Genomic DNA, 16,007 nt, shown 5'->3' on the forward strand with positions numbered 1-16,007 from the left:
CCACGATTTACTATTTCAAGTTCCAAAACTATATTGGGAATACAGAAAAAACATGAAATACATCATATAGAAGTTAATAATCACAAAAATATACTTTAATAAGAAAAGCATGCGATTTTACTTATAATCCCATATAAGCTCCATTGTAAAATTCAAATATTTGGAATCTTCATGGCGGCGGCGGGAAAAAAAATTCCAATGGTCATACTGTGGGTAATATAGTTACTGTAGTTTCAACTAATCCTATAGTATAATTTATTGGATATCGAAGATGTTATTTCGTTTTGATCGTGTTCAATCAAATCTTGAAATTTTTTAAACAGTCCCTCTTCTGGCATTTTCAAATATTGAACACTTTCAAGTGGAAATTTTTGCTAAAAATAGCAAAACATAAAGACGTAAGAACGGTGATGATTGTGGTAATAAATCACTCAACTATCAGCATGTGGGTGCACTTACAATATAAATATGGGTCAATGTTACATCGTAAACAAGTGGACATTCGATACAGATATCAACGTCATAATACATTACATAGTTGATATAATTTCCATGTAAAGGTCGCTACGTCTAGCCAAGGGCCAGTGTCCGAACTAAGCTGTCAACCTGTACTGACCTCTTTAATCCAAATCATTTGGATATTTATGAATGTAGCTGGTCTAAACTGAGTCGGAACCTTTCCAGTGAGAGGCCCTTGAAAGTTTTTTTTTCTGTTATCGATATTGTCATGTGAAATTAAATGCTCTATCGTGCTCAAGGCAAGGCTACTGGAGACCTATTGAACTACATCGTATTTATATCGTGACAGACGGTTGAATGGAATATTACATTAAGTGGATAGTGGGTTCTCAATTATTACATTTGTTTCTGGAAAGGTCAATAATCCCCAATAGATTTTACAACGTGGTTTATTATGTCATTGCTCCATCATGTGGCATGATGGCCTTACAGCCCTGTTCAGATACAACAATTTTATTGAAGAAATGCATATATAAATCTTCAATGTTTCAGAACTTAACCAAATCTACATATTACGAGATTATTCACAACTGTTCAATAATCATAGTAATACGAATAGAGAAACCCATTGATAATGTTGAAACATTATTACGTAAAATGTGAGCTATGAATATGATGTGTTCTAACCTTGAAAAAACTCATTGAACCAACAATCAGGGGGTGATAGTGGATGATAAATAATCAATCCAAAAATTGGGTGGCATTTTCCACTGAGAGAAGTTCATTTTTTCCTCTGGGATGTGGAATTCCTGCTCTTGGTAATTCTGCTCTTGGTATTCATTTGGTAATTTCACATTGACCCAATAATAATAATAATAATAATTATAAGTACGAGAGTGCGAGTCATAGATAGTATAGATACTCGTACTGTCGTCATATATTTAAAAAAAATGTAATTTTTATGTTGATAATTGAAAGCTGTGGGTTTCTAGCATCTTCATATTGGTGGAAGAGGGATTATAATATAAGAATTTGTAAGTTGAATTTAAATTTGTAATTAATTTTGCACGGTTTTCTAGTAAAGCAATTCACTTTTCATTCCTTATTCGATCAAGTATAATTTATTCTCAAATTTTTATTTAAAAATGCCAATTCATATTTATTTATAATTAAAATTTTTATTGAAAATATAACATTTTACTGGAAACTTCTAGATTTCAGCCTTATTATTCAAATACTGTAACTCATTTGAAGAACCCGTCAGGTATGGGTGTCTTCTATGGTAATGAATATACTGTACAAGTAAAACTCAGTAAATCAAATATGTTTTATACAATCAGTAATAAGAATTATACTTTTGTTCATTCAACGGTACATTCAATCTAATAGTCAGTCGAGTAACACATCTCTCCAGAGTATCAGGGCAAATATTACTACTTATAATATAAATAAACGATATAATACTATTCTATTGGTAAAAGTCACTTGAAGTAGATTGTTCACGAGTATTATTGTGTGGGCACATAGCATTAGTGAGGAGGGAAGTAATCTTCTCCTGGAGCCTCATTGCAGTCGGAGGTCCAATGCTACGTAACATCGATGAAACATACTTGCCGAAATTATCATAGCAATCACCTTTGTCCACTTGCACATTGCAATTGTTAGAGATTGTTTGCAATTGTTCAACCAGATTTGTTAGTAAACGTTCGTTGTCCTCAGCTGTGATTTTCCTTTTTTCTGGTGGTGATGGTGTGTCGGAAAACGAAGAAGTTATTCTCAGTTTTCTTTTCGAAGGTCCGCTTGCGAGGGGGTCAATCGGACACTCGATTTCAATGTCATCGTCTACGAATAATAGTTCAGGCATGTTGAAGTCTGCTTTCACTGATGGATGGGAAGCCTGTAACAAAATTGAAAAATATCATCATAGATAACCCAAAAAGTGAAACAGAGTATTATAATCATCCACTTTGATATCATGTAGGAAGTCACCGGCTTGGATTTATACTGTGTAGTTTGCTTTTCTTTGTGGTCTTATTAACATATAATCTTACTAAAGGCGATGTACAGCAAATATTGAAGGCAAATTAATAGCCTAAAACTGAAAAATAAAAGTCTTCCAGATTCAAGGCAATAACCAGTAAACTTTAAAAACTGCGTATTATAAGAGATAAAATGTGCGTCTTTCTAAGAGATAAAAAATGTATCTACAACGCTGTACAATATCAATACCATCTATTACTTCAGGCCCCACAACTGATCTCTAATAAACTATGATTCTGATACAGGCTATTATTAAGTATTTTTGGTTGAGATGAATTTAACAATAGCTCTATCACTGAATCGAGTAGGCCTATGTCTATCAAGCAGAAAGTATGGATAAATTATCGCATTTGTGGAATAAAGTGTTTTTTATTTCAATAAAATTTATATTTAATAAAATACAAATGTCTTTAATCTGAAATTTAGATAGTATTCCATCCAATAAAAAATCGATACAGTAACAAAAGTTACATTGATAAGCTAGTATAAATTACTATTATCTAGGAAGAATCAATCTACATGTTATGACGTCATTAATTAGTTGTGGGGCCTGAAGTAATATAGGTATTGACAATATACATGAACAATGTCTTGTTTTCTATCGGCTGATCGCTTCGGCGTTCAATTAAGAGTCCCGAATTAAATAGTTTCCCTATACTTTAGCGTTAGAGCATGATTTATGCTATTCATAGATTTGAATTTATAATGTATTTATTATTCACAATATGAATGATCAAGTACCTTTCATTTTACCACAACACAACTAGTTTTAACTCTTCAAGAACATCTTTCAAGTTCTCTTCAAGAACTTGTGTTTCATGTGTAAATCAAGTGTTAACATTTGAAAATAGCTCTTGAAGATTTGAAACTAGTTGTGTTGTGATGAAATGAACAATGAAGGGTACTTGATAACTTGTGTTTCAATACTTTCAGTAGCCGTATAAAAAAATGAATAGGTATTTGAATTGATGTATTCTCTAGAAATTAACAGAATGAACGCTTGTTACTCAATTTCATCGTAGAAATAGTATTGCGATTTTCCTTTTCTAGGATTATTTCACCTATAAAACTGAGAAAAATCCCAGAATTTCAAATATTAAATTAGGAGTTTTATATCTGAGGATAATTCCAAAATATGAAGTTTAAATACAACAAAAAATATTGCTGGCTGCGCGATTCGAACTGTCATTACGCCAAATTTAGTATGCTAACCGTCAATAAATTATTGCAATATTATTTATAAACATTTGAGTGTATTAAAATACTGTAAACAAATAATAAGTTTATCTATTAGTTTTTGAATCCAATTTCACTTTGAAGTGGATATTAATATCAATAAATAAATATCTTGAAATCAGTATTGGCTCTCATATAAACTTATGGTTTCATGCTCTCATAAAATGTAAAGCCATTTACATTATTTCGAGCCGACTAGGAATAATAATCTGTTTATTGTGACTGACGGCTCCTCTCTGCTGTACATGAATAGTGTTTGGTGTAGTACATGCGCTCTAGCGGAGAACGCTGAACTAAGTCGCTTGAACCTGAAATACCAGTGCTGCTGGCTGGTGGTAGTTACACGAACTAGAACATGAAAGTTTCCTAACTGCTACAAGAAGTCCTGCGCCGATATTTATTATGTGTATAGGCTACAGTTTTGTTTTCACACAGGTTGTTTTATTTCATTGTAGTGTTTTTTCAATACTTGAACTGTATGAAATCTCATGAGTTTGATTTTTTTTAATTGACATACGTTTTTCTGATTTCAGTATCATCATTATCATAAAATAAACTTGTAAAAAATCATAAAATAAACAAATGAACTTGAATTTTGTTGATGAATTTGCTGATTACTGTAATTGTATAAACTCATATTTATTTAGAACATTTTTTAATTGTAATAAATTAGTAGCATCAAGCCGCAGCTTTTGAATGGGCTCAGTGTGCATTTACCCAGGACGGAAAATTTCTAGGGGCCCAAATTTCAGTCAATGTAGCATTTTTCATTTTTTATTTTTGAAGTTCCTTGAAACACAGATCACTAATCAGATAAAATGAAATAGAAGTTGAAGGTATCAAGTATCCTTTTTTATTGTATTAAATCACAACTAGTTTCAATTCCTTAAAGCCATTTTCAAGTGTAAATGAAAAATTATTATTTCAGTTATAATTTAATTGTACTCAAGTCATTCAAGTATGCAGTTAATGCAGTTTCATAATTATGAAGAACAAGAAAAGTAAAGTAAAGTAAGTAAAAGCATTAAAGAGTAAATCGGCTGATATAAAATATTACCTATGGATAAAAAAACTTCATATTAGACCTAAAAAATGAATTAATGGATCCAAATAAATTAGGCGGCGGAAATGGGAAAGGGGAAATAAATGCGGCGGGGAAAGGGGCGGAAATGGGTAGAGGTATCTCAAAGGGCCTTGAGTATGAGCATGAGTGTATTTGAGTATTTTAATGTTCGCATGAGCATATTATTATAGATCCAATTACTAGATTATTACTTTGATTTCCAATATAATAATTTATGATGATTACTAATTCGATCTCTCCTTTTCAGGTAATGCTGAACTTCGTTTTTTGTCCTTTTCAAACTGAATTCGTGAGTACTACATTATATTCAATTCTTAACAGGTGCACAGATAAGGATAGAAAAGTAGAGACATTTCGCTAATTCACATAAATTTCACGTAATTATAATGATCTTGAATGTGATAATTTTCTATAGAGTGGAAGTTTTTTGCATTTTTTCAACGAAGGTCCTAGTATAATTTGGAAATTTTCCTTCAAAATAATTACTACTTGTTTTGATAGGATGAGCTAAATATTAATTGAATGGTCCAACGGATTACTGAGTGAAATGGATGAAATTAAAGTTTTTGGTGGAATCCATATCAGATATTTCCGGAACGTGATTTTAAAATTTTACACCTGAAATTTAATGATGAATCAATAATGTAGTGAGTTGATGATAATAATTAATGAATTAGAATAACTGAAGGTATCGTGGTATCTTCATTTATTTTAATTGAGGCTGCTGAGCTTTTCAGTGATTGATTGTTTTCGCTATTGAAGGCCCCAAAAAAGAGAAGGATAACAATATCTGGTTTCAAAATAAGAAGAAAATCAATTTATTGAATATTGAAAACTAACCAAATTATCAATTCTCGATTTGAGATATAATTATACTATGATTTTGATAAATTGATAATAATATTAGAGAATAATTATATAATTATAATTATTAATCTGAACTTTTGCTCTGGAAATAAAATATAATAATCCCTGGAATTGGAAATAATTGGGATGGTTTTAGAAATTGAAACTAATCTCAAGAAGTTATAAACAAATTCCTTCTTACTTCATTAGACAAGCTTTCACAATTATTACTCTATTGAAAAAAAATTGAAGTTATAAACAAATCCCTTCTTACTTCATTAGACAATCTTTCACAATTATTACTCTATTGAAAAAATTGAAGTGACAAACAAATCCCTTCTTACCTCATTAGACAAGCTTTCACAATTATTACTCTATTGAAAAAATTGTAGTTATAAACAAATCCCTTCTTACTTCATTAGACAAGTTTTCACAATTATTACTCTATTGAAAAAATTGAAGTTATAAACAAATCCCTTCTTACTTCATTAGACAAGCTTTCACAATTATTACTCTATTGAAAAAATTGAAGTTATAAACAAATCCCTTCTTACTTCATTAGACAAGCTTTCACAATTATTACTCTATTGAAAAAATTGAAGTTATAAACAAATTCCTTCTTACTTCATTAGACAAGCTTTCACAATTATTACTCTATTGAAAAAATTGAAGTTATAAACAAATCCCTTCTTACTTCATTAGACAAGCTTTCACAATTATTACTCTATTGAAAAAATTGAAGTTACAAACAAATCCCTTCTTACTTCATTAGACAAGCTTTCACAATTATTACTCTATTGAAAAAATTGTAGTTATAAACAAATCCCTTCTTACTTCATTAGACAAGTTTTCACAATTATTACTCTATTGAAAAAATTGAAGTTATAAACAAATATCTTCTTACTTCATTAGACAAGCTTTCACAATTATTACTCTATTGAAAAAATTGAAGTTATAAACATATCCCTTCTTACTTCATTATACAAGCTTTCTCAATTATTGTTCTATTGAAAAAAATAGAGCAAAAGCTATTTTTTATGTAGCTGTTATTTACTACTATAACAAGAGCTATTAATTCTAGATAGCATCTATTTTGCATCTATTAGACCTCTAATTGACGTGCGAAAAACACCACCTGTCAATTTGAAAAACGGGGTAGTTCTATTGATTGATTCCCCATTGAATTTGAATGCGTAGATCAATTCCAACAAACCAGTTTCAAACTTACATGAGACAACCTTGTCTGAAAATAGCCTCATTACCATGTACTGTACTTGTAGCTAAGGGTGCAAAATTTATGGGTGTTGGACTGATCGACTGGTTATTGCCAGCTGAATGGTTTAATAATATATCGTATTGGATAACATGGCAGTCGTTAAATAAGTGACAAACAAAGGTGATGTTTCAGTTCTTCGTTTTGTAACAATCAAATAACGCTCAATCGAACGAATTGAATGATTGAGAGCCGTCCTTGAGGTATGAATTTCACCTTCCAAAAGCCATAAACTGTTATTCTTTTGTCCACAAGTACAAATTTCTCATTGAGATCCTCAGCGGTCATGCTTGTTCGCCAGAGCAGACGTCGTTGTAAATAAAATGTGTGCCGCTGTTATTCAGCATTAACATACAGCACACTCAACCTTCAAAACAAATCGATTACCTTTGCTGGGCTACAAGAAAAATATCTTACATTAATAATTATTGTTATTATCTGTTGTTACTTGGAACGGTATTTTATCCGTGGAAGGAATTATGACTTCTGTATGGTTGTCTGCTGAATTTTTACTTGTTCACTCTCTCACTCTGGCAGGTGCCTGCCAGCCGACTTGTCCCATATAACAATTGAAATCAATATTAATGAAATATATTCTTTTTATGACGCCGCTTTGTTACACTTCAAATTGATTTCAATTTAATCAAGAAAATAAATTGCGAGTTGTACAAGGTCGCGTCGGTGAGTTATTGTAGATTGAGGGAACGAAACTGAAATCATCGAATAATAATGGGAATGGTATGGTAATCCAGTAAATGTTACCTCATTATCTTGCTCTTCGGCAATAAAAATGAATTGAGTAATTTCACGTGGTATACATTCCGCAAGAGATTTCTGAGAATACTTGAAGGAGTGAACTATATAGGAATGCTATTTGATTATTAACTTATTCGTTGATTCCTTGGAAACCATACATCAGCAGGTGCCCGGAATGATAATTATTAATAAAATTAATGATAATATTATATAAATTATAAAAACGTTAATTTTTCATCACAACTAATTTTTTGATTAGTTAAATCTTATTGGATTAGTAAATCCAGGAAATTACCTAGATGTAAGAGTTAATGTAGAGCCAGAGGCTACGAGGATACAAGTTACGCTATCTTTTCTCTGTAACTGACAGATTGTAAATTATAATGGATTGTTTTTATGAAGAATAAAGAACTATTTGAATTTGAATGAATCAATTTAGCTAAGATCAGCTAATCAATCGAGTTCTTATCAATAACTAACATTTATCTTGTAACGCTCAATAACATGATAGCATATACCTATAGTGAGGTCCACGTTATAATGGCAGTGAAGAAAGATAGGAGAAAAACGTTGCCAAGTCTCTCCATTTTGCCACTGAGTGTACATAGCTGTTACTCAATTCATCCCATTAAATTTGATCTAATAATAATTATCATTTCCTTGATAAAATAATCAAATTGATTTCAATTTAATCAAGAAAATAAATTGCGAGTTGTACAAGGTCGCGTCGGTGAGTTATTGTAGATTGAGGGAACGAAACTGAAATCATCGAATAATAATGGGAATGGTATGGTAATCCAGTAAATGTTACCTCATTATCTTGCTCTTCGGCAATAAAAATGAATTGAGTAATTTCACGTGGTATACATTCCGCAAGAGATTTCTGAGAATACTTGAAGGAGTGAACTATATAGGAATGCTATTTGATTATTAACTTATTCGTTGATTCCTTGGAAACCATACATCAGCAGGTGCCTAGAATGATAATTATTAATAAAATTAAATGATAATATTATATAAATTATAAAAACGTTAATTTTTCATCACAACTAATTTTTTGATTAGTTAAATCTTATTGGATTAGTAAATCCAGGAAATTACCTAGATGTAAGAGTTAATGTAGAGCCAGAGGCTACGGATACAAGTTACGCTATCTTTTCTCTGTAACTGACAGATTGTAAATTATAATGGATTGTTTTTATGAAGAATAAAGAACTATTTGAATTTGAATGAATCAATTTAGCTAAGATCAGCTAATCAATCGAGTTCTTATCAATAACTAACATTTATCTTGTAACGCTCAATAACATGATAGCATATACCTATAGTGAGGTCCACGTTATAATGGCAGTGAAGAAAGATAGGAGAAAAACGTTGCCAAGTCTCTCCATTTTGCCACTGAGTGTACATAGCTGTTACTCAATTCATCCCATTAAATTTGATCTAATAATAATTATCATTTCCTTGATAAAATAATCAATTTAATTTCAAATTAATCAAGAATATATATTTTTTCTTAATTTGATTCAAAAATTTGCTTCCATAACTGAGATCAGATTTTTATTTTTATACAAACCTGAAATGGCGGCTAATTTAAAAAGCTGTGAAACACCAATCTGAATTTCAAAACAACAGAAATTAAGCTATTTTGTAGGTATTCTATTCCAATTTCTTTTAAAAATAATAGAAAAATAGGAATCCTATTTAAAATAAGTAATTTCAATGGAAATAATTCTGAAATAACATTTCAATATTATTTATACCGGTACGAGTAGGTCTAACCTATACGTGTAGGCTAACTGAAGCATGGATGAAGTCTAGAATGGTTAGTTATCGACTTTTAAAATGTCATTTCAGGTATTTTAATTTGTGTTTCTCATACGCTAATGTCTAAAAATTATTTCATTGTTTCAAAACTATATTTTAAATCAATTGTACGACTTGTGTACTAAAGTATTTTGATAGAATGAAGAAAAAAAATGGAGTCTGAGAATTGTTTGTTTACTTTTGTACAGTCACTGTCAAAAGTAAAAATAAAATATTCTGGCAAACAGACAACATTGCAAAGCTAGAGAAAGATAGCGCTATCTGTTTTGTTGTATGATAGAAAAGGACAGCAACAGTATTGTCAATCCTACACTGCCATTATAACGTGGACCTCACTATAGAGCCAGGTAAAGCCTATGTCCGTTATTTTTTATATTGATGAATTTTTCTTGCAATGCATATTACTATGAAAATCTAGTTACTCAAGATAGTGTGACCCTAGACCTAGATGGGATAAATATTTGCTAGATCATTAACTAATTGTAGTGTTATCTTGTATTATTATTATTGTCGATGAAATATATTATTATGTATTATTAGCATTGATGATACTAATCGGAACTAGTTTGAATTTATTTTTTACTGAAAATTAATTTGTCTAATTTTTACTCAGTGAGGAACATAACAACAGTTTCCACAATTAAAAATGGTTGTAGACCTACACTACTCACATTTTCCACCGACAGAGATTGGCTCTCATGTACGCAGCTCAATAAATCCTCCATCTCGCTGTACCACCCTAAATTCGTCACATAATATGGAGAATCGCCGGACAGTAACGATAACTGTATTTTTTTCTTCTCCTGATGATAGGTGGATCGAAGCGTTCTCATTTTCCTTTTAGCATCGTCCGCTCCGAAGCCAACAATGTTCATGTTTTCGGCGATTTTTTGGAATGCCTGTTCCTTTTCAACTTTGTCTTTGAATGACGACAGTTTCCGGTTCCATAGGCATTCTTTGGCGCGAAACTCCCGAATTATTTTTAACGTATCATCTGCACTCCATTTTTCAGTCATGATTCAACCGCCAACGATATAATATTATGAAACAAACTGCGGTATCTAACGAATGTATCCTACTTAATGAATTGAATTGCGTATAATTTGAACAATAAATTAATGAATGAATTGAATATAAACAAATGACGGAATACGGATAACTTCACTAACTGAATCCAGTTGTCACTGAGCACTAACCACTTGCACTTGTACTATCGATCGTTGAGCGTCGACCGGTTAGTCACTTGCTCTGACAAGCGGCAACTGCGCAGTAGGTAGTGGTAGGGGTGAGCAGTGTTGCCGATTTGCTCCTCTACTTGCTTATATCACTACTTGTCTACTTGTCGACTTGGCGCGGTTGCTTATCTTTGCGGTTAGTTTGAACCAAATACGTTTTAAAGGTACTTTTAATATAAATTTAATATAATAGGATGAAATCATTTCACTTATATGGACTACGTTATTCAAATTAATAAAAACAATATGAAAACTTTATTATATAAAATCCTATATAATAGGATTTAAGGTACAATACGGTTCAACGTCTCCAAGTATTAAAGACGTTTAGGGTAGGCCTACCTTTAATTATTATAATAGTATCAAAGGTACATTGGTACAATAAAGTAGTAGTACCTTGCTTTGAAGTTAGAAACATCTTTGATAGAACGCTAGCTTTTGTGCAACCGGCACTATTTATTTCAGTTCACAGTAATTAAACTTCAAAAATAAAAACTTTATTTCACAGTTCAATGTTTCAAACTCATCTCACATTTGTCTTACTATTAACATTATTGTTTCTAGAATTTTAATCTTCAGTGCCCATTAGGAATTTATTATTTCTTATAAAGACTTTCCCATTCATGAAAAATTCATAAACTATTTTCTTCATTAATCATAGTATTGTCTATCCAAACGAACGATATACGACTTCATGAATACTACAAACTTATAACGATGGAAATGTTTTTGCTAACTTTATCTCCATAAGATGAAGCACTGGGGATAATATGTTTTACAGCTAGGAAATATGAATGTTGTCTTGTAGCTTCTATAAAGAAAATCTGTGAGGCTTTTACTCGTTGTAATGAGATTCTGCCAAACTTAGCTGTCAAATCCATTCGAATGCCATGACTTGTGCAATCTTGAACAGGTTTCCTGGGGCCCTATTGTTGGAAATCTGTTTTACCGACGATTTATCATACTTTGAAAATGGATATTGGGAATTAAAAGTATACTCCCGAATTTAAACCTGGTTGTAAATATCCCCTTCGCGGCTTATCCTTGATTAATGATTCAAGTTTGTAGGTTAAATAATGCTCAGTAACAATTTCGGTAGCTACATCGTGAGGGACCCTCGTGGTTTCTTAGATACATAGTATCAATGTATACTCTTGAAATAATGTTTTCTTTCTCTATTCTCATCTTCCTTTCCTTCTTCTCTTTCCCAACATTATTATATTTTTCTTTCTCCTGCTCCACCTATCTTTTTCCACTTTTTATTCTTCCTCTGATTTTCCCCCTGCTCTTCTCTTACTTTCCTCTTCTCCTTCTTCAGCATAATCTCAATTTATTTATTTTTCTTCATATTCAACTATTCTTCTCCTCTATCTTCTTTTTTACTCTATTCTTCTTCCTAATCCATGCTTATAAGATTTTAGATAAGTTCAAATCGATAAACAACTTGAACCGTTACATATTGTTGAACCTAACTGAACGATTAGGTTTAGAGCCAGGCAGAGAGAGAAATAAAGAATGGTAAAGAAAGCGAGAGAGTGTGAGAAATAACATATTATATCGATGATACGTGATCATAAGTGGGTGAAAGTACTTATACACACTCCCCCTCTCCTGCAATCCTAGGTTGATACTTATCTTCATCTGGATGATGAGCATAATCGTTGTATATTGTCGTTTAAAGGTATACCGGTGTTCCATTGTAACTTATAGAGGGAGTTACATTGTTCTTTGTCCAGCTTTGCAGGGGGGAAACGCATAACAGAAGGGGGTAATAATATCCCTTGATAAATTCACCAATAATCAGTTCGTTCACCTTCAAATTCGTCGTTCATGAGCTTCAAGTACAGTAACCTTAAGCTCACAAGATTCAATTGGGGAATATGTCTTCTGGAAGGATTAATTTTTGATAAATGATAAATGTTGGTAGCCATTTATGTTGTGATGGGATTTGAATTTTTCAGTAGCGTAGTATTGGAATACATACTTTATTTTGAGTATTGGATTATGATACCTGTATCACACAAGAAGAGATTTTTCTTCTCAGGGATTCATAGGATATGCCTATGATTAATGTTTGATTCTTGAATGGGATAAATAATATTTTTACTTTGAAAGAATTCATAATTCAAGAAGAGACATTGTATTTCTTAATCGATTGTATATTCATCTGTGACAGTTCAATGTTAACCCAAACTCAAAAGGCAAAATCAAAATCAATCTTCAGGCTCAATGGACATGACATATCTCTATTTATGGATATCTCTATTTGTCTATTCATCTCTATCTCTAATCCGGTTTCAAGGAAAGTATTTAATATTGGGTACTATTTTACTGGTAGTAAAATCAGAATATTCAGTAATTTAATCGATCCTGGCCATTTCCTTTTCCATTTTAAATTAGCTCATTTTAAATAATAACCTGGAAGACTATCTCCTTGCAAATCTAAAAGATTTTTTCTAGGCTTATTTCACATTTTCCAGTCTCATCAGAAAAACCCATTGCTACAAGATGACTACACAGAGAATCTATATTTAGCTGGTGCTACTAACTGTTCATAAACGAAAAAAAGAATTGAATGCCGTACCCATTTTTCCCAGATTACAACATAAAGAATTTATATTTTTATGTTGAAATTAATGATAATCTGGATTAGCATAGCGGGAATCTATCTCAGGTTTTTACTAGGAAGAGAGAAAATGTTTCTCAAATAGTGTGAGAATAAATTTATAATTCTTATAAAATGTATATACTTTTCCTATCATGGTCCGTCTAAAACCTGAATAGTATAGTTCCAGATAGTTTATGCCTTTCCTTATACCCTAGGAAAAACTGTGAGCATTTGACACTGAGCGTATTTGTCACGATCTCATGATACCTTTGAAGTTACACAAGCCTGCAGCAGAATTTTCATGCTCATAATTACCCAAGTAAGTTCACTGATAAGGAAGTATAGTAATGATGTTAGTTATGCTACGCTTATAGTCAAAGAAATTAAATATCCAATTGGATTTGGATTCCATTGTAATATGAAAACTATCATTATTCTCACCATTGATTATATTCTAATACAGTTTAAACTAATGAAGATCTCTACCCGGATATCTCTATTCTGTATTGTGGTAAATATTCTTGACACAATGCTATCCATTTACTACCCAACTACTTCATCTAGTTACTGATATCCATTAAACCAAACTTACCTAATTACTACCATTCACTTACCATGCACACTTGTCACTTACTGCAGTACCCATTCATTGCAGTCTAAAATGATTGATTATAATTTATTATCTCAACCGGTAGAGCACCTATTCGGCTACGCAAGACTACAATCAACCACTTATATATAAATTGTACATGTATATTTTTGATTGCAAACAACTATTAAAGAGACTATGTATAAGCTGCTAGGAGGTCTAATGAGAAGCTTTAATTAAAATCATTGAAGCGCCTAACTATCAATCCATCCTATCTTTTAGTAATGATCTCTAAATCAGCTCTTATATGGTGAGGTTGAAGCGGTTACAAAATACCTGGTCTGGCTGTATCATATACTTATATATTGTACTTTTAGTATTCGGATATATAGAGACGCGAATTCCTCATTGTTGTTGCATATGAAATGAACGTTTCACAAGCAGCACAGGCCCAGGCTCAGCGCGCCTTTATATTGTCTCGCAGGTTGCCGGTAACTGTTCATTTATTTAGCAACTGTATGCCGATTATTGCTCAAGTAGAAAGTCATCGACGGAATGGGTCGCTTGTTGGTTGCCTGAGCTCCTAGTATTCATGCACATCTAATATGCTGATGCTGAGCAGATGCAGCATATGCGAATAAATTTGCAGTTAATTAAGTTAAATTTTAGAGGATTCCATTGCTTAAATTGTTCCGAAAGTTGTGAGAAGATATTATATATATCAGTATACTTGTGTTATAGGTATTTCTCAATTGCTTAAATTGTTCTGAAAGCTGTGAGAAGATATTTGTTTGTTGGAATCTTATTGTGTTCCAGGTGTTTCTCGGATAGGTGTTCATTATGAAACAATTTTCATTTTTTGGGGACATTCTAGGGGTACGAATAGAACGGTCAGGTCGATAAGACCTGGTAGATTTCAGCTTGCTATCGACCTTCTATACCATTTCTATTATATGAAATTAATCTTTGAAAATTAATTAAGTTTCAATTAAAATAAAAATTAGGGAATTGAAGAAGTTTTGGGCAATAGCCTGCTTTTTCTTTTCCGACTACTGTATTGTTTACTCTATCTAATAAATGAATAAATAAATGTCAATGACTCCAAGGTCCGGTTGCACAAATGCCTGTTGAATTTTAATCGAGATTAAATGCCACAAGAACCAATCAGTCTTATTTACGAAAAGCCTTCTCTGCTCTGCTTGGAGAAGGATTGTAGTCTTGACATTTAATCATGATTAGAATTCAACAGGCTTTTGTGCAACTGGACCATGTTTTTATCATTACACAACTGTTTAGTGACATCGATCTCCACCTCGACTTTCATGTTCTGTTATCACTTCGAGTAGGCACACACCAGTTGGTCAAGACAAGACTAGTCACGATTAGTCATTGCAATTAGACATTTCTTTATAAGCAAATATGTGGAGAATTGTGACTAAACGTGTCTTGTCTTGACTAACTGGTGTGTGCCAAGCCTAATAGGTGATATAGGTTTGCGTATACGCAAACATTTGTGTCACGAGTATTTTTTTAGCATTTTGTAAGAAATCAGTCTTTGGTTTTTGAGTAGTGATGTTATGAGAAACTGGAGGAGCTAGGATTTCAGATCGAATTTAGAAGTTTTAGTCAGGTGATATTTATCATGGAATAGTATTCTGTGAGGAGATTCTCGTCTCATAGAATTTATGCACATAGTATGTCTCATAGTTTTCTATGCACTTGAGACTGATAATGGAATGTACTAACATTGATAATGATGTAGCAACCGGGATATGTCAATTATGTAGGTGAATTAGTTTCTGAGGACTGGTTTCTAGTTATCACCTTATATTGCTTGTTAGTATCTTATTGTGGTGCGCACCGCTAGTTATCAATTTAAGTTATCAATCATAAAATCAATATATTATTTATGACATTTAAGAGAACGGCAAGTTACAATGCATTAACAAGATCGCTTGATCTGATTTGAATGAATTTTACTTCATAGTTCTTGTCTATTAGCCGATATGTAAGAGCAGTTTGAACTCTGATCCATAGATAGAGATAATCGATTA

The 16,007-nt window shown here is 32.0% G+C and overlaps 2 protein-coding genes across 2 annotated transcripts in view; one reads left to right on the top strand and one right to left on the bottom strand.

The window, feature by feature from the left end:
- LOC111049360 overlaps positions 1 to 16,007 on the top strand; it is a 443,105-nt gene that overhangs the window by 217,300 nt on the left and 209,798 nt on the right. The gene's annotated exons all lie outside the window — the stretch shown is intronic.
- LOC111053288 lies at positions 1,536 to 10,717 on the bottom strand. The gene is made up of 2 exons (XM_022340142.2): positions 10,193 to 10,717; positions 1,536 to 2,356 (listed from the first exon to the last, which is right to left on the bottom strand). Exons 1-2 carry the CDS (start codon positions 10,535 to 10,537, stop codon positions 1,928 to 1,930), a joined length of 774 nt encoding a protein of 257 aa, XP_022195834.2. The 5' UTR covers positions 10,538 to 10,717; the 3' UTR covers positions 1,536 to 1,927.

This window comes from Nilaparvata lugens, chromosome 1, assembly GCF_014356525.2.
Source record: "Nilaparvata lugens isolate BPH chromosome 1, ASM1435652v1, whole genome shotgun sequence".
Taxonomy (NCBI): Eukaryota; Metazoa; Arthropoda; class Insecta; order Hemiptera; family Delphacidae; genus Nilaparvata; species Nilaparvata lugens.